At 36.8% G+C, this 23,090-nt stretch overlaps 1 protein-coding gene across 2 annotated transcripts; it reads right to left on the bottom strand.

Annotated features, from left to right (window-relative positions):
- Positions 1-522: 522 nt before the first annotated feature.
- LOC107893932 (mitochondrial proton/calcium exchanger protein) lies at positions 523-16,725 on the bottom strand. 2 transcript variants are annotated; one of them, XM_016819076.2, is made up of 15 exons: positions 16,519-16,725; positions 15,425-16,094; positions 15,035-15,347; positions 14,613-14,759; positions 14,435-14,523; positions 14,165-14,257; positions 13,821-13,947; positions 13,421-13,485; positions 13,165-13,339; positions 12,499-12,693; positions 12,362-12,409; positions 2,585-2,731; positions 2,336-2,418; positions 1,067-1,182; positions 523-831 (listed from the first exon to the last, which is right to left on the bottom strand). In XM_016819076.2, exons 2-15 carry the CDS (start codon positions 16,018-16,020, stop codon positions 749-751), a joined length of 2,277 nt encoding a protein of 758 aa, XP_016674565.1. In that variant the 5' UTR covers positions 16,021-16,094; positions 16,519-16,725; the 3' UTR covers positions 523-748. The 2 variants fall into 2 exon arrangements, with proteins under 2 accessions (XP_016674565.1, XP_040940249.1); XM_041084315.1 differs by lacking the exon at positions 16,519-16,725 and having other exon boundaries at positions 15,526-15,718.
- Positions 16,726-23,090: the final 6,365 nt, after the last annotated feature.

The following is a 23,090-nucleotide window of genomic DNA, read 5'->3' as shown; positions in this document are numbered from 1 at the left end:
ATTGTTATTTTGTTAATACGGTTAGTAATTTTGATTGTATTCTATTTGGATTCAATTGTAAATAGTTGTTATTCTATTAATATTGTCGCTAGTCATAGTTCCTTTGTATTTCCTTTGTATTCTAAGTAAGGAAGTGCTGTATAAAAATTGGTATCCATAAACGGAATGGGTATCCAAGTTTTGACCCATCATAACCCTAATTTCCAAATTCCTTCTATTTTTCTCTATTCGCTTTCTTCTATTTCTCATTCATGTAGTGTTGATCGGAGATCGGCCATCATCAATATGTAGATGCGTTACATGAAGCACAAGTTTTTACAAAAAAGTTTGTCATCTTTCCTTCATTCCAAAAGGTCATTTTCACACCCCCCCAACCCCCAAAACAACATACTTAAATCAAACTTTAAGCAAGCTGCATAATTTCCTGCCATTGTCATCATAAAAGTACTTTAAAAGACAGTCAATTTCGTTTTGAGTCTAAAAGGCATTGATTATTGGTATTATATACAACACTTTTGTAGATAACTTTCCAAGCAGCCAGTGTTTCACTATAACTTCTGCGACAAAGAATACATAGGGTTCATTTTTCCTCAACTTGTAATATATTCAGATTGTAGTAGGTGACATAAAATCAGCGGATACTGAAGTCAAGTGCTACATTATTTCTAAGTTAAAATACAATAATGTTGTAATAGAGGCACTAATGACCCTTTAAACAGGGTTTAACAACAAAAATTTCAGTAGTTCCCTACGATCTTCCTGCTTCAGCAGTGTCAGCGTCATCTGTTTCACCCCCTAATTTGACGATATCTTCAACAAGTATTTTTCCTTCTGTTGCAAGAAATTCAGAGGAAGAATCAAAACAAAAAGAATTTAATGTCCAAATGACAATGTTATGCCACCCAACAGTAGCATTTTAAACAAAATCCAAGGACCTAAGCATATATCCCCCTTTCTCATTTTAGTCTCTGTCTTAATCCCACCCCCACCCCCTTCACCCTCCAGCCTGATGCAAAAACTATTTATCATGCTCCCAGATATACCACCAAAAAGAAAAACACTCTACCTCGATCTATGGAGAGGTTGCTAATAAGCTCCTGTATACCCTCCTTGCCTAATGTGTCCTTGAGATACATAGCAGCAGAAGCAACCTCCTCAGGAGTAACTTTACCATCATAATCCCTGGCATACAAAGGGGACAAAATAATAGATTTGACAAAATCCTTCCATCAAGAAAGTAATGCATTACATGAAATAGGAATAAAACAAATACAATAAGATTGCAAGAAAGAATCCGCACTGTATGCATAAAAGTGATACACAGTTGTCGATAGTGATACAGCAAAGTTAAAACACTTTAGGTAAGTATTTGAAAGGTTAAGGTCCAATTTGATGCAATATGCCATCCATCCCGAAATTACTTTTGAAGTATTTAAGGAGCTCCCCTGGGTGTTTAATTGTGCTCAAAGCACTTGAAGTTAGCAGGGACCTTAACAAGAAAAGTTTTTCAAATAAAGCCAGAATCCTACTGTTGCTTGAAAGCATGAAGGGGCATTCTCAAGTTCAGAAGCATAGCAAACAAAATTAAATATGCTTCTAATAATAAGCTACTTTCACAAAGATACTAAAAAATAATGCACTAAAAGTTGCCATTTCATTAATAGAACCAAAGACCTGGGCAGAAGAGCATGAATAAAGTGCCTGTCCATTCACACAGTAATGAAGGAACAAGGGAACTAGAAAGTTGACAAGGCTGGAAAGCATGCTTGACATGTTCAGATAAGGGGAATACTTTAACAAATGGGTCAAGGAAAGGCTTCAAAGACAATCAATGGAACAAGCCAGGTAGAAACAAACAATGAAGACATATCATGAATCGAACCAAAACTTGGAAACATAGGATCCAAGTTCAGAATAATGCCATTTTTATAAGCCTGGTCCAGCTAAATAGCAAGATGTTAATCTCAGTGTTTTACTAGGCATGCCTCCGACTTTCTATTTTATCACAAATGATAAATCAGATTTGGCTGATTACCATATGAACATTGCTCCAGCTTTGGAAGCACTTCATATGGCATTCAAGACAAATGCTATGATCAGAGACTATGAGAAAGGCACACAGAAAATCATCTACTGCTGCACATTTCTTTCTTTCTTTTATCCTTCTCTTTTACTTTTCCAATTCAGCAACATTCTGTATTGGTTTAGTAAGCAGTCTATTCATGTTCAAAAGACAAGAATGTGTAGATAAAGTGGTGCTGGAAATCCATAATTTTATGTTGAATCACTAATCGGAACACAATATGCAACTTTTTCAGAATTGCAATGAACAAACCTATCAAGCAACCGCCATCGGTCTCCAATCTTAGCATCAACATCATCAATTTCTTTTTCAAGCTTTTGGAGCATAGCATCAACCTGAAATGCCAAAAAATAAAAATAAAAAAAAAATTAAATACCGTGTTAGTTTCCATGTTTAAAAGACCAAATGTTACAATCACCAATGCAGGTAGTTAACAAATTGAGAACAGCACGATTGAAGCTAGAAGAGTGTTTTAACTAAAAAGTCTATGGAAATAATTACCCTGTCTATAAGTGCAGAGGAAACTTTGTCACCAATTGCCTTCTGAGCAGTATGGTCACTATGCTCTCGGGCAGCTTTGTATGCCTTCTTAGCTTCTTCTTCATCTTCTGTACCCTCTTTCTCTACCATACTGTTGTACAGTTCTACCTGAAAACAGTAAGAGCAAGAAAAAAGAGAGAAACTCAGTAACTTCAAATTCCTAAATAATATCACAAATATGACGACAATATGAAGATAATAGTCAAATTTTATATACAGGTATATCAAAGAGGGAAAATATATTTTTTACTGCACACTGTAGAAATCAGAGTATTTTATACTAAATAGAACATAAATCAGAGTTTTTATATACAACCTATGACACTACTTTAGAAAACTCTAAGTTAGGAAAGATACTAAATAAGAGATATGATCCCTTAAAATAAGGGATTTTAATAAAAAGAATATCTACAAAATATTCCTAAAATATTTACAGAATATTCCTACACTCCCCCTCAAGCTGGAGAATATACATTGTATAATCCCAGCTTGAATAGGAATTTATTGAACACAAGTTTTGGCAAAGCCTTGGTAAGAATGTCTGCAATCTGTCCTTCTGAAGGAATGTAAGAAAGAGTGGCTGTCTTTTTGTTGATTTGATCAACAATAAAATGCCTATCAATTTCAACATGCTTTGTTCGGTCATGTTGAACTGGGTTCTTGGCAATCTGAATGGCAGATTGATTATCACACAAAACTTCAAAGTGATCCTCCTAATTTGTGCCAAGTTCTTTTAGTAATTTAAGTAGCCAAATTCCTTCGCATATCCCCAAAGCTAGTGCTCTAAATTCAGCTTCAGCACTACTTCTTGAAACAACAGATTGTTTCTTACTTCTCCAAGTTGTAAGGTTACCCCAAACAAAAGTGCAGTACCCACTAGTGGATCTTCTTTCAGTGAGATCTCCAGCCCAACTAGAGTCTGTAAAAATCTTAACAGTTCTGTCTTGTGTCTTCTTAAACATTAAGCCTTGTCCTGGAGTTTTCTTCAAGTACTTGAGAATTCTATTTGCTGCTGCCATATGCTCTTCAGTAGGATTTGTGACAGCCCTAATTTGACCCTAGTCGGAATGTGGTTTCGGGACCACAAAACCGAGTCATAAAATTTAGTTAAAATTTTATTTGCATATCTTATATGTGTGATAGTACTTGTATAAAAATTTGATGTTTTAATTTTATCTTAAGAATGTGAATTTTGCTTGAAAGGATCTAGTTGAGAGACTTAGAAAATTATGATAGATAAATAAGTAAGGACCAAATAGTATTAAAATAGGAAAGTTTGGGTTTGCATGTCAAAGTGCCCAATTCATGTTAAGTGGCCGGCCAAGCATGGTTCCATTCCTCCAAGTTTATGTTGTTTATTATTTAATATTGGTAAGTAAATTAGAATAAATTAAAGAAAGGAATTAAAAAGGAAAAAAGATGAATAAAATAAGGGAGGAAGAAGGAGTGTTCATCCTTTTCCTTGTTACAATTGCCGTGAGTAAAGAAAACAAAGGTGAAGGAAGGCTCATCTTCCATCTTCTTCATTTGCCGAAATTGAGAAAGGAAAGATTGAAAAAAAAAAAGAAACCAAGGCATTCGGCCATGGCTATTTCAATGGAAAGGTATGCATTGTGATTTTTATTCTAATTGATATTGAGATTTAGTTGATATGGGTATAGTCTAGTTAACCCATGGCAAAATTCATGGATTCATTGTTGGGAGAAAAGAATGGAAGTTGCCGTATGTATGGGTATGTATGTACTTTGGAAAGGAGATTTTTGTGTCATTGAGTTCTTGTTGTTATGTGTATGTGCATGAGTATTCGGCCATGCTATAGAATTCATGTTGCAAAATGATTAATGCTTAATGTGATATATAATTGTACGTGTGAATGAACTTGAGAATATCTAAATTATTGGTTGGAGGTGCCGAATGTGGTCTTGGATGAGTTTTAAAGAATAAAAATTTAGGTGACTAGAGGTCAAGGACATTCGGTCAAAGGCTTGTGTGCTAGCAAAATCGGCCTAAATGTCGTTTTGATGTGTTGAATTGAGTAAGCTAGATGTTGGAACACATAAGGATTCGGCCTTCTAAAACAATAGAGATAAGTGTATGAAAGACTAAGTTTAAGTAGTAAGGCCGAATAGGTTGTAGATAAGGCACTTGTGAGTTCGTGGCCAAGCAATTGACAAATTAAATTAGAGTTCTTGTGACGTATAATGTCAAGTCTAACTTGGTATATTCGGCCACCTAATTAAGTACATAGGTGGTGTTGAATTTAATCTTGCACATTCGGCCATATGGGGTAAAAATGGGTCAAGTGTTCATGAGATGAAATTTTGTGATTTGATGAATTATAGGTGATAGTATAGATATACATATTCGGCCATCACTTGGGAGCTTATGTGATGTTGAGTTTAAAATTAGCAAGGTGATTGCCGAATGTCCAAGTATGCATATGCATGTGTGATTAGATTATTGAAAGTATGGTAATTGCATAAGGTTATTAGCCGAATAGCTAAGAACATGAGGTAGCAAGATAAAAATTTTACCATGCCGTTCCGTATGTCATAAAATCATTAAAATGTGAATACCAATATATGTAGCAAAGCGGTTGAATGAGTTAATTTATTTGTTTAAGCTCAAGATCCTAAAGGAGAGGCGTCCAACAAGGGGAAATCGAAGGTCATCGAGTAGCCGACTTGGAATTATTTTACCCAACACAAGGTAAGTCATTAAGCATATAGTTGGTATTGATTTAAATGATCGTAATACCTATGCAATTGTGTTTAATGAGATGAAATGTATACAAATGTATATGTATGTAGAGATGAAATTGTCGAATGTAAAAAGGCAGTGAAGCGTATAGAGTGGTTGGTTTTCAGCACTAAGTGTGCGGGCAATAAGTGTTCACAGTTGTGAGATTGGCACTAAGTGTGCGGGCTTGAAATGCATGGCACTAAGTGTGCGAGTTTAAAGTACATGGCACTAAGTGTGCGTGGTTGATTATTAAGCACTATGTGTGCGAACCCACTATATATATATACATATTTTCTATCAATTATTTATATTAAGGGTGCGACCTTACCGAGTCGATTTCGGACAGCGGAAAGGGGTAAGTACCTTGAGTTCATGGCTAATAGGCGCTATGTTTATATTTGGAGTTGAGCTTGGTAAGTTTTGAACCTATGTGACAATTATAATTGAAGTCACGTGCATAAGGTTCATCGTGGAATAGGTGAAAGGTTATTTAGTTGTATGATTGTAACGAAAATAAAATGATGTATGAAAATGCCTCAAATATCCTATTGATTAGTATATGGAATGTGAATGTATGACTTGGTATGAGATTGAACCGAAAGGTCTAAGGAACTATGGTATAGTTCGGTTTGGATGGAGTAATTAGCCTCGTTCCATTTTGTTTCCTCTTGTGATAATGTTATTAATGGATGGTAGTGTATTGCTTATGACTTACTGAGTTATATACTCATTCGGTGTTTACTTGTCACCTATTTTAGGTTTTTTGGACTCGACTTTTTCCGTACTCGGGACCGTCATCGAAGTCATCACACCGGCTAGCAACTTTTGGTATCTTCTTTTTAGTCGGTCTAGGAGAACATTTCGGCATGTATAGGCTAATATGTTTTGTTGAAATTTGGTATGTAAACTTTTAGCCATGCGAAAATGGCATAAATGTTCGGTTGGATTTGGTTCTATAATGTTAGGTCGTAAGTCTTGGTAATTCGATTTTTATGCCATATGTCATGGTTGATTATTTTTTGTGTTAAAATTCATGATATGGCAATAGTGTAGTAGGGAGATGTTTGACAATGGTTAGCCTTTGGCATGGCTAGTCATGATCATAATTTGTGATATGTATGATGAATTACTAGTTAGATCAAGGAGAAATCACAAAATAGGCATAGTTGCTTTAGTAACAGATGCTGGAAGCAGCAGTGACGTGAGATTGAAAAATCACTAAAAACAGTAGGAATGGAATTAATTAATGAATAAATTATGTAATCGAAGCTCGATGAGTCTACTTTCATATAGAAGAAACGAAACGACCATATGAGCTGTATGTTAGGAGATAATTAAACTCTTGTGAAACAGGGCCAGAGCGATTTCTGGATCCCCTGTCCCGACTTTAGAAATTCACCCTAAATTAATCAGAGACAATTAGAAGTCATGCTTTACATGTATAGATTCCCTTTTGAGTCTAGTTTCATTAGAAACCAACGGCATTAGTATTGGAGCTCTGTAAAGGGAGATATCTAAGTCGTAATGCACAAGGGTCAGAGTAGTCGAACCCAGGAACAGGGACGACTTTAACTAATAAATTGTACCAATTGGCCCGACCAAAAATTCTACAAAAATTCCACCATATAGATATATGAGTCTAGTTCCAGGGAAAATTTACGGAACTGGATTTCGAGTTTCAGAACTCAAGATATGATTTTTAAAGCGACTAGTACGCAGATTGGCAGCTTGTCTGGGAAATTTTTAATAAGTGGTTTGAAGTCTGTTAACACCTCGTGTTCGACTCCGGCGACGGTCTCGGGTTCGGGGTGTTACAGGATTAGTCATGTGTTGACTTATCACATTTACGGGAAAAGCTATACCTGGCCTTGTCAAGGATAAGTAGATTAGTTTCCCAACTAACCTTTGAAATTTCTCTCTGTCTACTAAGGACTCATCTTCTTTATTGAATCTCAAGTTTGCCTCCATTGGTGTATCAGCCGGCTTACAGCCAAGAAAACCAGTTTCTTTGAGTAAATCAAGTACATACTTTCTCTGGTTGATCACAAGTCCTTCTTTTGATCTTGCCACCTCCATTCCTAGGAAATACCTTAGCTTTCCCAAGTCCTTGGTTTCGAATTCCCTGTTTAACTTCTTCAAATTGCTAATCTCTTCCTCATCATCTCCAGTAAGAATGATGTCATCCACATACACAATTAGGATAGCTTTCTTATTTGTAGAAGTTACCTTGATGAAAAGCGTATGATCGGCAAGGGACTGCTTGTAGCCATTTTGAAGAATGACTTTAGTGAACCTCTCGATCCAAGCTCTGGGTGATTGTTTTAACCCGTATAGAGACTTGTTGAGCTTGCAAACCTTGTTGCAACCTTCAATAGACTTTGAGCCAGGTGGCAATTGCATATAGACTTCTTCCTCAAGCTTGCCATTAAGAAATGCGTTTTTTACATCAAGTTGGTGTAATTTCCAATCGCAATTTACAGCCAAACTTAGGAGTACTCGATTAGTGTTAAGCTTTGCCACAGGTGCAAAAGTTTCTGTGAAGTCTATCCCATATGTTTGCGTGAAACCTCTGGCCACTAGTCTAGCTTTGTATCGTTGGATACTGCCATTGGAGTTATACTTTACAGCAAAGATCCATTTACAGCCGACAGCCTTTTTTCCTTGAGAAAGGTCTGTAATGGTCCAAGTAGCATTTTTCTCTAGTGCACAAATTTCCTCTTCAACAGCCCTTCTCCATTTTGGATCCTTTAGAGCTTCAGCTATGCTTGTGGGAACTTGTTCTTTATCCAAAGTTGCTGTAAATGCTTGAAAAGACGGCATCAATGAATTATAACCAGTAAATTTTTCAATAGGATGCTTGGTGCACTGTCTAACCCCTTTTCTAATAGCAATAGGAAAGTCATCTAGAGTAGTGGACTTACTGATTTCTTCTTCCATTTTGGCAGCTGGACCCAAATCCAATTCTCGGCAAGAATCAAATTGCAAAACAGTCTCAGTGATGTCTTCTTTTTCTTGTGTAGACACGAAGCTGTTTGGGTGGTGGTGTTTTTTGAAGACTGTCAATTGGAGTAGGTGTATTTTCAGGAAGAGTGTTTAAAGTGGGTGTAGGTGAATTAGTCATAGGTACTACAGGAGAATCAATGGGAGCATTCACAGGTGATAGATCTGCAGGTAATGGCGAACAAGATGGCAATTCTGAAGGTTGAGAATGAAGATTAGGAGGAGATACCTGTTGTGGCTGAAAATCAGTCCATGTTTCCCCCTGAATTTCAGCCTGAGTGAAATAGGAATCCTGCTCATAAAATGTTATATCCATAGTGGTGAAAAATCGTTTAGAAGGAGGATGATAGCATTTATAACCCTTCTTAAGTGAAGAATACCCAACCAATACACATTTTAAAGACTTAGGATCTAACTTGGACTTATTAGGAGCAATATTTTGGATAAAAACAGTGCAGCCAAAAATTTTAAGTGGCAGAATGGAGGAGATAGGCTTAAAATGAGGAAAGTGCTGCAAAAATATAGATTGAGGCGTTTGAAATTTTAAAACCTTACTAAGCATCCGGTTGATTAAATATGTGGCGGTTAATAAGGCTTCCCCCCACAAATATTTAGGAACATTAGTGGTAAACAGAAGAGAACAAGTAACTTCAAGAAGGTGCCTATTTTTTCTTTCGACAATGTCGTTTTGCTGTGGGGTTCCAACACAAGAACTAATCTGAACTATGCCCTTTTCCTTAAAAAAATCACCTAAAGACCTAGCAAAAAATTCACTACCATTATCAGATTTAAAGAGCTGGATTTTAGACCCAAATTGAGTGAGAACCATGTTATAAAATTGCACAAAAACACTAGCAGTTTCAGATTTATCTTTCAGCAAATAAGTCCAAGTTATCCTACTGTGATCATCAATAAAAGTGATAAACCACTTACAATTATCAGCATTCTTCACCCGAGAAGGGCCCCAAATATCATTATGGATCAAAGCAAAAGGGTAAGAAGGCTTGTATGTAGAAGGAAAATAAGATAATTTAGTATGTTTGGCAAGAGAGCAAACTTTGCAAGAAAAAGAATTAGGCCTTTTATTAATGAATAGAGCAAGAAACAATTTTGCAAGGTATTGGAAACTAGGATGGCCTAAACGAAAGTGCCATAACATAACAGTATCAACTTTTCCTAAAGCGGTAAATGACTTGGAGATCTCGATTTTAGGAGAGGTAGGGAGGATGTAGAGACCATTATGCAAGCTGGCCTTACCAATCATCTTCTTCGAGTTCAGTGCTTGCAAAGTACAATCACGATCATTAAAAATTATAGAGCAGTGCAAGTCTGTGGACAATTTACTAACAGAGATGAGATTGCACGCCAGATTTGGTACAAAGAGAACATTTTTAAGTGCAATCTGTTCATTGAGAATAACAGTGCCATGTCCCTCTATTTTGCACAAGGTACCATCAGCCGTTTTGACAGCTTTACCAAAGGTATGAAAAAATTGTGAAACAATGCCTTGTTACCAGTCATATGATCCGTAGCACCAGAATCGAGGATCCAATTAGGATTCAACTGGGAGGAGAAAAATGCAGTTGAAGAAAGGTTACCTTCTGGATCTTTTATGACCAGATTACCCTCACAAGACCCTTGAAACTTTCCAAATAGTTTTTGAAGTTCAGCAATCTGTTCTTTAGTGAAACTAGTGACAGGGTGGCAACAAGGCTTGATTTATTATCTCGAGAGTGCTTGGACTTCCAGTCCTGAGGCTTACCATGAAGCGTCCAACACTTCTCCTTAGAGTGGCCAGGCTTTTTGCAATGATCACACCAAGGTTCCCCCGTTTGGAAGAGGGAGATGATTGATGGGTCAGTAAGGCAGATCTTTCAGAAGTGGAATATGGTTCATCAGACAACATCACACACCTTCGGCTTTCTTCCTTCTTGACCATAGAGAAAGCCTCTCGAAGGGAGGGAAGAGGAGAAATAGCCAGGACCCTGCCGCGAACCTCGTCCAGGTCCTTATTTAAGCCTTGGAGAAATTGAAAAAGTCTTCGTTGAGTAACAATTTGCTGATAAAAAGCAGCATCTCTTGGATCTACCCAATCATAATGTGCATACAAATCTAATTGTTGCCAAAGAGCAGTAAGGGTATTGTAGTAGAGAGTAACAGGCATGGTTCCTTGTTTAAGGGTGGCTGCTTGATCTTCAACATGATATAATTCAGCAATGTTATCCGTGCTAGAGTAGGTTTCGCGGACTGCACTCCAAATTTCAGCGACTGTGGTGTAAAGAAGAAAGTTTCTGCTTATACTCGGGGTCATGGAATTAAGGAGCCAAGTCATAACCTGACCATTGTCACGCATCCACTTAGCAAAACCAGCATCAGTCACAGCAGGCTTCTTGATTTCACCAGTAACGTAGTCCAATCTTTCTCTGCCCAAGAGAAAAATCTTAACCGATTGGGACCATTCAAGAAAATTGTTGCCATTCAATCGATGGCAGGTGATAGTCAGACCAGACAAATTGATGGAGCATCGGAACCAAAAAAATTTTCTGGATTTGAAGTAATCTCCGAAGTAGGAGAAGGAGTTTCGGACATGGTCTAGGTTGAAAAAGAAATCGTAACCTAAGCTGATACCATGTAGAAATCAGAGTATTTTATACTAAATAGAACATAAATCAGAGTTTTTATATACAACCTATGACACTACTTTAGGAAACTCTAAGTTAGGAAAGATACTAAATAGGAGATATGATCCCTTAAAATAAGGGATTTTAATAAAAAGAATATCTACAAAATATTCCTAAAATATTTACAGAATATTCCTACACACACTAAACAACAGAACAAAAGTTTCTAGTTGTTTGGATCATTATATTGATCAAGCTTTTGAAACAAGCTTATCAAAAATTTGGTATTAAGAACTTTATGAATGTTTCTGTACAAATTGGATCTAATACAAAGTTTTCATATATCATTGGAAAGTTCATGCCACAAACTTCAAGAAAAACAAATGGTAAATAAATATGCAACTCAAAGATCTTTTTTTGATGATTATATGGTCAAATATTGCTAACCAAGTTCCAAATTTGAATTTTATATATCTCGCTTAATTTGAATTGCAATATAACATTTGTATAACTAGAATAGAATTATGAATAGGTTTAAAAACATTGCTAAGAACCATTGGATATCATCAACTAATGAAAAGATTAGATATAATGAATAAAAACACAAAACAAAAGAAAGGTTTGTCCTTTGATCTTTAATAAGCTTAAAGTAAATGAGGTTGAAATCTTTCTATTTATAAATGATACAACTCTTTATTTCAAAAAATTTTAAGTCTATCTGAAAGTGGATTATCAATAAGGTACGGAATGTGGGGGGAGGGGGTGGGAGTTGACATAAGCGGACACTGGATTATCAGTTTTCACCGTCCTCTCAACAATCACATTATTTGCATGTCAGATAAGTAGAAAGATTAAAAGGCCTAGAGGAGCTAAGGCATTATTTCGAAGAAATGGTGCTTTCTTCAATTGTCTCACCAGGAGTTCCACTTGGCAATACAAGCAGGGAAAAAAATAACATTTCTGTTCACAGCTAGTCTACCCTTAAGGTGCTCAAGATGAATTGGATTTCTCTCCCTCTTCTCTCTTTCCACTCCATTTACTCTACTTACTCATAAAGCTCTTCGGGTTTGGCAAGCTTTGAGCTTGTTAAAGTTAGCCAACCCAAAAATCTCAGGTTGGCTTGGCTTATTTCAGGGCACAGACCTTAATGCCTCTGAACCTATGCAACCTTGATCAGCATTTACAAAATGTGCATGTGTGATTAATAATCTGATAACAATTCACAAAGATCACCTATCAACAACCTTGACTAATAATGCACATGAATAAAATTAAACTAGGGAAAGAACACAGTATCATGTCCCCTGATAAATGGAATGAAAACTTGAAGAAACAATAACCAGTATACTTTCCAGAACTATTTTGCTTTAAATACCTCTTTCTTGACAAGTCTCAAGAACTCTTCACGCTCCCAGCTGACCGACTGAAAATAGTAGCAAAATGTCTAGAATCAGAGTACGAAACATCAAATATAAGATACACATAGAAGGTATTAATAACGTTGGTCCTTACGGATGCAGAAGCTAAAACAGCTAATGCTCGGCTAAGCTCACATAGCTGCTCATGTTTTTCCAATGTTTTTGCTTTTGCTAATTCTTGCGCTTCTTTTGCTGTGGAAACAGCCAGCTCTTCCAAAGCCACATCCTTTTGTTTGCTAATAGATTCTTTCAACTTGGCTTGTTCCTCTTCCTCCTCCTCTTCTTCCTCCTACACATTTGTTTATCCAGTTACAAACAACAATAGGATGCAACAAAACTCCAATCTACAGATCTAACAATCAAATGGTATAAAATTACACTCACAGATGTAAATGTCTACAGAAAAACAAAATCAACTAGTGCGCTTCAAAACATGGAATTAAGCACTGCAATCCCAATGCAAAAGTTAGGTTTATGGGAATAAACCCTTGAGATTTACATGTCTCCTTTTCATTGTAACCCACATTGGCATCAACCTATATAACGTGAACTAAACCTTGATAAAATGATAATTCAGTTAAGACAAAACGTTTGTTTTTTCTTGTTTTCCAATATCATGTAAGAGAGCAAAGAATGGAATCAAATAACAGGACAAAAAATCTCAAGGCCTAGCGAAAAAAGAAATTGAATATGGAACAAATAATTATTTCCCTCTCTTTTAAGAGACTGCAACGTCATGCAAAGCATTAACGCAATAAACCTTGATAAGTTCTTCCTGCATTTCAAGGAATTCCAACTTTCTCCTCCTTTCTGAAACAGAATCTTCAGATGGTAAAGCTGTAACTCCAACAGTATCCACGACCTCATCCGGAAGAGAGGAGAGTGTAGCTTGAACAGCCTCCTCTGGTCTGACTTTTCCAGACACGGTGAACGCTCTACAGAGAAAAACAAGGAAATAGATTTTTGAATGCAGTCATAGGTCAAATAAAAATACAAAAGTGAACATGCAGACTTACCTAGACAGAATCAATAGAGAAGAGGGAACGGAATGATTGAGAGATAAATCCAGCCAGTCACACAACTGTCAAGGGAAATAATATTATTATTACACTAAATCCTATAAGTACCACTCATTAGTCAATCAAGGTAGAAAAAAGGAATTGAGGTTCCCAAGCACATATTTTACTCAAAATACAATCCCACTAAGTTATCAAAATTTGATAAATGAATGCATGTAATCATGCATGTAGGCATGCCATAAAATCCTACTGCTGTTAACTATTTGGGAAAGAAGCAAAACCAAATTGTTATTCTTCTGTTTGAACCTTCTCGTACTAATCCAAATCAATTACATTTTGTGATAGGCTCGAAAAATATTGGATAAACTTTTGCCTGAAGCAACAAAATTTTCAGTACCTGTTGCCTCATCTCCTCCACCGAAAGTAATCCAAGTAACCCCCGCTCTCTGCAAGCTTGTCGAAGCTCCGCTTCTGAAAGAGACTCCACACCCTCAGCTTGAATCATCTTATCATCATTCTTGATTCTATAAACACATACAAAATTTAACAATGCAAAATTTCAATAAATCACCCAAAACAGAATTGCGTAATTTTTTTCACCTCGTTCATGACATATTCATGATTCCTAAAACAACCATTAGTTTTTTATAAAGCAATAATGATCAGGACAAAAGATGCTTAAGCTCAAACTGTGTCAGCTAAGCATCATGTAAACATCCCCAAAAGAAAAGGCAGTCTTACTCTTGCAGTCTTTTCCGAAGCATATATCGTAAATATGCATCTGTACCATATGGACTGATACCCATATATTTGCACATATTCACTAAACGAGGCCTGTAACCAACAAAGGAATCAGCTAGCATCATCAAATAGTGTAATAAGCTGAAGGACATAACTATACCTCTTTTCTTTTTCCATCTATTAAGAAGAAATGAACAAGCACACACATCCAATGAAGAGATGAAGTGTGGGATAATTCCACAATAAGGCAATGCCAAATGAAGTACCAACCTGCTAATATTGTCTAAAGTAAGTTCATCATTAAACAACTTGGCAAAGCCTAAAATTTCATCATTGGATACACCTGCACCAGTTCTAACCTGTTCATATACCGGAATGAATCACATATTAATATTTTCTCTTAAAAGGAATTTGTGCCAGGAAAAAAACTTAAAAAGAGCAAAAGTACCTTGTTCATAAACTCAGCAAGATCTTCTGCCGTCTTTTTAACATCTCCACTCCGTGAGTTTTGGATTTCTTTTGCCATTTCTTTCACCGTATCTTGAAGAAACTTTGCATATTCTATCCTAGCATTCAGCCGTCTTTTCAATGCTTCCTGCAGGTTAAGCATTTCAACTGATACCACAATCTTAAATTATGTGTAATAAAATCAAGTTCAGTGGATTGTTGTTTAGAAATTTCAAAAAGTACTATTATAAAAGGCAGACAGCCATAGAAATAGATAACATTCCTTCCTAGTATAAACAATCAGAATGATCGAAATACTAGATTAGCATAAATTGGCTAATTCTTAAGCCATGGGTACTACAAATAAGAAAGATAGTACAACAAGAGAAATTCTTCAGTAATGGGAAAACCTAAGGCAATTACCTGTTCTTTCATCTTGTCCTGGAAGGTTGAAGGTAACATGTTGGGAAATAGTTTCAAAAATACTGGTAGCAAGAACTCCATAAATGGAACTATGATGAAGACGGCAAAAGGAACTAGCCTAAAAATATCAGCTGTCGTTCTAGTAAGCTGTTGCCTTTCCCTTCTAGAAAGACCCTTCCCGCTTGCAAGTTTTACCAACAACCTTGAGCTTATCCTAATATCAGCCCAAAGTAACTTTGTACCCAACCAATAGTGTTGCATTGTAGATTTAAATTCATCCTTCCAATGGCGAAGCTTCTTTGCCCAGTCTTCTCTGCAGAAAGTTATAAAATAATAAGTATCAGAGCAATTACATCAGTTCAACTACAAACAAACTAGAGAAGTTTAAACCTGTTCATAGAAGCAACAGCTCTCAAGGCAGGTCCAATGCCAAGAATCATTGCCCATAGTTTCTTGATTAACGATTGTCCACTTTTGGTGGAGTCCTGTACCTGCTTAGCTTTGGCTTTGGCTTTCACTGTACTCAGGCCTTCAACTGCTTGATCGCATTCCTCGGGTGAAGCCTCCTTCACCTTCTTAGAAGCCTGTTGTTCTTTTCCATCACTAGAACCACCTAGTTCAGGTTTACCGGCGGTGGAAGTCAAAGCAGAACGCGCAGATTGTGAAAACCATCGGACTCCCAGTGGAAACTTAAATTCCAAATTTCCCACTAGAAAACCCGAGTTTGAGATTCCGGATGAGTTACTCCTATGATATTGTGCTGCTAGAAAATATGATAGCTCATTTTTTAGAACTGAAGGTAAAACGACTTTCTTAAAATCAGAACTTGGATAGGGATGGCTTGCAACATAGGGTGATCCTTGTGAATCCTCGGATGTAAATGATGGTCTATGCCCAAAACTAGAAAAGCCCCAAATCAGGGAAGTAAGTCGAGTTGGGGAATTGAAAATGTAGCTCCTCCTTCGCAAGATCACTCTTGAAGCCATTATCAAATAATTCCAACTTTATCAATAGATAAAAAAAAGTTCAATAGCTGACCTAGCTATTTGACTTAGCCAGTCTGCAGATAAAGGATAGAAATAGAATGGATTACTCGTAAAAAGACATTCCTGTCAGCAATAGAAACTTGGAAGATTTCACAAGCATAATAATGCAATTCACACACAACGATTACCAATTATTCCCAGATCAAAATCAAACAACATCAAAGCATAAGACGGACCAAAGGGGGGGAGGAGGGACATAAAATTGCCTTCATCTTTAATTTTTCACACTGGTTAGGTAGAGTTTCGTTGAATCATTCCAGACAAATTAGAATCTTCCTTTAAAAACTTTAAAACCGTTGATTCAAATCTCCAAAGCATAAACGTATTGAAAACTACATTTGAGATGAGTGAAAATGAAGATTGAGACGCATAAAATCTAGAGATACGCATAAACTTAATAAAGCAAGTGAAAGGAAAAAGGGTGATTGTGAAACATACTGTTTAAAGAAGCGCAAGGAATTCGTTGAATAATGGAAAATCTGTTACGAGTTTATTTAAACGGAGAAAGCGGTAGCCGAGTGAGAGTAAGAGAGAGCGAAAGAGAAGGGGCTGGAGCGTCGAGGGGTGGACGCCCTGGACGGGTCTTTACTTGACAAATATTCAGACAGTAAAATTGTAGAGCCAAAAAAATAAAGAAAAGCATTAAAGCTAATAGCGTAAGTAAAATATTGGCCAGAAATAATTGCTGAACAACACAACAGTATGTAAAATTAGTAGAGGAAATGTTTATTTTAGGTAAAAGGTTCAAATAGCCCTCAAATTATTCCAAGCAAATCAATTAAGCCCCTTATAGTTTTTTTTTAATTAATTGAGCCCTCAAATTGAAGAATTTCATATAAAAAATCTTTTGACCATCTTTGACCGTTATTTCATTGATGTGGCACTTCACTTCAGCTATCATGTTACCAAAAATAAAAAATTCAAATAAAATTTTATTTTAAAAAATGTTTACTTTTTTTATTAGAATGAATCTGGCCAATCATCTACCCAAATTTATTTCAAACTTAATTTTTTAAACTAAAAAAAAATATTTTTTTTGAAAAATTTAGATGTTTTAAATAGTGTTAATTTACTCAAATAATATAAAAAATTAAATTCTAAAATGGGTTGTCAGCGGGATTAATTACAGAAATGATATGTTTTTTGAGTGGAGCCTTTCTCATAGACGACACCACCTGTTTTTTATAATTTTTTTGTGTTTTTTTAAATATTATTTTATTAGTAGTGTCATTCTCATAGGCGGCACCACTTGTATTATTTTTCGGGTATAATACATGACCCATGTATATGTACAAATGTGGTATAGGATAGGTGGTGCCTATTTGGTAGGCGCCACCGGTGACTCCAACCTTATAGGCGTCACCAGTGCTTAAATTTTCACCTATTTAAACTCACCTGAAAATCAAATGAGTAGGAGATATCTAAAAAATTTAGCTGAACAGAAGTAAGAAAATAGAGAGAAAAAAGAAAGAAAGGAAAACATAAAGAATGATAAGGTATTTTAGTTTATTTCTTTTTAAATAGAATAGAGAGTTTTGTTAGTAATTTTGTTATATGAAAGTTATTTTGTTAGGTTACTAATTTTGTTAGCTTTTAAATGAAAAATTTTGCATTAAAAATTTTATGTGAGTACTTTTTTTGCTATTCGAAACTGTTTTGAGAATTTTTAATTTTTTTAACAGGTCTAGTATTGAAGATGGAGAATCAGTTTTTCGTATGCATTTATATCGATGGAGAAATTTTGACAACAACCGTGGGATGTAGATTTGAATGTCGCCAACAAGTAGTAATGGGATTTAATAAAAATATCTCGTTTGATGATATGAAGGAAATGATTAGTGCAACAATTGATAGACATTGTGGGAGAAGGATCTCGAAACTTTTCTACAAGTTTCCAATTTCGACGGATCCCATAAAATTCACAGAAATGGAACTTGTAGACGATGAAGACATGGAGACAACAGTTGCTTTTTATTGTGGAACTCAGAGCAACCAAAATGCATCGATTCAGTTATTTTCTGAGTTAGCTGGTGTGGAGCCAAATGAATATCCCACTCCATTAGGTGAAGAACATGGAGCTCAAGAGCCGTGTATGGTGGTTCTGATATCATATGTTGATAGTCAATCAACTATATGTGGGATCAACATCAATCTTAATACTGCACCCGAGACTGATGTGGTTGGTGATGATGTATACCATAGTAATGATCCTTCTGATCACGAGGTCAATACTGATAGTGATCTCGACGTAGACGAGGTCCCGGATGATATTGACGACGAAGGTGTGAATGATGATGGAAACGTTAACGCGTCTTCAGTCAGGAACCAGATTCGTTGTATTGTGATACATAATAATCCTGGGGCACACATATTGCGGATAAACCTCGATGCGGCACACACGGCCAAGTTCCCAAAGTACCCTAAAATATTACCTGCTCACCGGCTAGCCGTAGATTTCGATCCTGAGGAGTTGTTCGTGCGCAAGAGATTCGAAAGTAAGGAAGAGTGAGTATTTTCCATTAAGCGGTATAGCATGAATATATCAATGGACTACAAAGTCGTTGTGTCTAAACCGACATTATATATTGAGGAGTGTTGGAAGTCGGCGGAAGGTTACAATTGGCAGATACGAGCTGCATTTATCCAAAAGCTGCAGATATGAGAGATACGAAAATTTGTTGGGCCTCACACATGCATTTCAACCGTATGACAAAAGATTATTAAAAAATTGATTCCAAAACTATCTGTACGTCCATCATGCCAATGGTGAAAGACATGCCGACCATTAAAGTTTTGGTACTGATTGCCGAAATGCAGGCACGATTCCAATATCGAGTATCATACCGGAAGGCATGGATAGCTAAACAGATGGCAATGGAGTAATTGTATGGAGATTTCGATGCGTCATACAATGAGTTACAGGGATAGATAATCGTTATGTGGGAGTAAGTACTGGGGACTATCATTGAGTTACAGACACGACCTTATTACGGCCTGGATGACTAACTACAACCGAGAAAAAGAATTTTTCAATGGATGTTCTAGACGTTTTATCTATACGTGCGTGCATTTCCCCATTACAATCCGTTTCTGCAAGTAGATGGGACATGGCTATACGGTAAATATACATAGATCCTACTTCTTGCGATTACTCACGACGGGAACAAGAACGTGCTTTTGATAGCGTTTGCCATCGTAGATAAGGAGAACATGGAGTCATGGAAATTCTTCCTTGCAAACCTGCAGAGGTATGTTACTAGTAACGATAATATTTGGATCATCTCCAATAGAGGAAAATGATTAATTGTCACCATTAGGCGTTCCGGTGTGCCATGGAGATCAGTTTACTGCATCTGGCACATCGCGGCTAACTTCTACTGAGATTATAAGAATGCAGACTGACGGAGACAAGCTGTGAGAATGGGTAAAGAATAACCTTATCCTTTTAATATATAACATAATGTTTTAGGGCGAGACTGTAACTTATATTTTCTTAATACATACACAGTGCACGAGCTAGAGCCACACATTTTCCAGAAAAGGATGACTCAACTTGAGAGTGACATAGAGGGTCACATGAACACATCTTTTCGACAATGGTTAGGTACTATGAAGTAGTGGCAATGGGCTCAATGTTTCAACGAGGGCTTTCATTATGGTTATCTGACCACTAATTTGGCGGAGAGGGTTAACTATGTGTTGTTGAAAACACTACATCTTTTGATTTCATCTGTTTTGTCGGCTACATTCTACAGGTTAGCTATCTTGATGCCAAGAATGGGGCAGCACCAAGTCAACCAGATGGAGGTGGGACACGTGTTTGTCGAATATGTCAGGAATGCAATGGTTGCAAACCAGTGGATGGCGAGGTCGATGAATGTAGAAGTATATGCACAATGTAATGAAATGTTTCAAGTTACAAAGACCATCGATCGTCGACCTGATATACCACCTAGGTCTTACGGAGTTGATCTCTGAAACAGACGGTGCGATTGCAAGAGGTTTTAGACACTTCATTATCCCCATGCACATGTCGTGGCAGTTTGTGCTAAAGTCTCGCTCAATGTTGAACAATTTATTGATGAAGTGTACACCCTCGAGCACACTTGCGTGTATAAGAGAACAAGCTCCCCGTGCTTCCTAGCCTATCTATATGAGAAATGCCTCCGACAACTTTTGAGCTTATCCCAGAAAAAGGGTTGCATGGGAATCCGAAAAGTCGTCCACAATTATCCAAAATCCATAACGAAATGGACATTAGGGAGAAACCTGATGGGGAGCTATGAGGCGTATGCAGATTAGCGGTCATAATCAGAGTAAATGCCTGCTCTGAAACTACGATATTAGATAATCGTCGCGATCAGGTAGGAATTGAGATATTGTTGAAGCCCTATTAATTACATTCACTATATGTAGAAAGGACTGAATCTAAAATTTGTCTAAAATTTGTTGCAATTATTCTAATTTGAATTACAAAGTTAGTTTAAAGCTTGTTTCATTTATATTTTTTTTGAATTAAATGCGTTTTTACTTAAATAATACAAAGTTTATTATTTAAATTGCAAAAAACCTTAAAATTAATAGCTGAAATGGCAAAAAAAGTCATTACATAAATACAAAGTTGACTATTTAAATTACAAAAAACCCTTAAAATTAATAACTAAAATGGAAAAAAATCATTACATAAATATAAAGTTATTTAAATTACAAAAACCCCCTAAAACTGATGGTTTGATGGTGTGATCTTAGGGGTATTTTTTGTGGAGCTCAACGTTCACATTACGGGTGATTACAACGATCAACATTTTCTTCACCCGCATGTAAGGGTGTGCGAAACATAGATGAAAAATCATATGTCTCAAACGCCATCGATAAACTTGAGCCGAAATTAGTGGAGTACGATGTTGGATACGGGCAGGGAGGAATGGAGTACAGTGATGGATACGGGCTAGGAGGAGTGAAGTACTGAGGTGGATACAAGCTGAGATGACTAGAGAACTGAGGTAGTAGTGAGCTGAAGATATCAAACTCTGAATGATATCCGTTGCCTGACGAGCCCAAGAAATAGTTATCACCCTCCAAATCTGGATGATAAGAAGTATCCCAGAGTGTAGTTTCGGCTCTGCCTCCAGCTCTACCTCTGGATCAGGTGCATGATGTGGATCTGGAAGGAGTTGCCCAAGTCGTGTCGTATACGGGGGGACTACCATCGACCACCCACCAAACAAAAATGTTTTCCTTTTATCAGAGTACCACTGTATGTACTCTAATGAGGACTGCAGATCTAAAGCACAATCCATCTAAGGTACCCTCTCCAAACGATTGTTCCACATTGTAATATATTCTTCATGCACTTCCACCCAATCATTTCCATGTTTCTCCCTCATGTTAATCCCATGGTTCTCCCCCAATCGTACTGGCAGTATCAGAATATACTGTATGCAATCGAACTACCAGAGTATTCGATCACCATGATACCATTTCACTGTCTGAAAATTGATAACAGATGTGCTAATACACTATAGGTTTGAGTGGATGTAAGCAGACGAGAGAATAACCACCATAATTTCTAGAATAGAATTTGACATCTAAATGAACTGCACATTTAATAACATGGTTATATTAACACAGGTCGAGTGAGATAAAATAATAAAATTAAGTTGATATTAGAAAAACATATGCATGATTCTCGATCATCTGACGGTATATCGAAACCGTGTATTACCTCCCGGTACCTGGATTAGTGCTCCATCTACGAAGTGAAATTGTTAGAATAATATAATCTGAAAAAAAGTCAACTAATTGTCATAATGAGTAAAAATTCATCACCTATTAACGAGTGGAAATACATATGATTGGTGACTAATGGATGCCAAGAATGACATCTGTAATGTAACACCCCTTACTGTACCCGAGACCGGGACAAGGTACGAGGCGTTACCAGACACATACTCAGATTATTTTCGGAAGATACGTGTTATAAAATTTTGTTTTAATTTAAAATCGATCACACAACATTATAGTGTCCCGATTACGGACTTGTGAGGCCCAAAACATACATTAAAAGTGATCCAAAACTAAACCGAGAACTATAGAAAATTTTAGTAAAATTACTAAGGTTATGCTTCACACGCCTGTGTGGAGGCAAAACACACGCCCCTATGCTTAGAGACACGCCCGTGTGTCCCACCCGTGTTGAATTATTTGGATTTATTTTCCATTTCGAACCTACAGGGGTTTTCACACGGCCAAGCACACGCCTGTGTCCCTCACATGGCCTAGACACGCCCATGTCCAAAAACCCAAACATTCTGTTTATGATGTCATCATTCATTTTAAGGCACATGGCCAAGGCACACGCTCGTGTCCTAGGTCGTGTCCTCCACACGGTTGAGACACATGGCCGTGTCTCTAACTGTGTGTTTACTACCATGCAATCTGACCTAAAATTTTAGGTGCAAGGGACACACGGCTAGACAACATGCCCATGGGGCTGACTATGTGTCACACACGGCCTAGACACATGTCTGTGTTTCTACCTGTGTGGACCTTTTTAGGGCTATTTTCCAAGCCTTTGGTCACCCTCTTTCATCCATACACACTTAGAGACTTTAATGGTATTTAACATGGCCTAATTATACTCTTAAACAACCTTGACATAACTCATTGCATGTTAACTTCATCTCATCAGTTTAGTACATGCTAAATTATCCTTTTCGTATTAGGGATTAACATAGCACATTTTACATTTAGGCCATGTTGTAGCCATATACCATTGTATGCTATGTCCACTCTCAAATTATTAGGTTCCATTCAATCATTCGTTCATGATAACCCTCATCATCACATCTCATAATACAATTAAACTTAGACATGCATCATTGGTAGGTTTACTACCTACATCAATATGAGCCATATCTCATGGCCATATACAAAAGAATAAGTATACAATTTAGGCCCTTACATTTGCTAGCCAAAAGACACATATAAAAAAATAACCAAAAATCCTA

The sequence above is a fragment of the Gossypium hirsutum genome, chromosome A13 (assembly GCF_007990345.1).
Source record: "Gossypium hirsutum isolate 1008001.06 chromosome A13, Gossypium_hirsutum_v2.1, whole genome shotgun sequence".
In the NCBI taxonomy this organism is placed as follows: Eukaryota; Viridiplantae; Streptophyta; class Magnoliopsida; order Malvales; family Malvaceae; genus Gossypium; species Gossypium hirsutum.
This window is presented reverse-complemented; position numbering and strand designations above follow the sequence as displayed.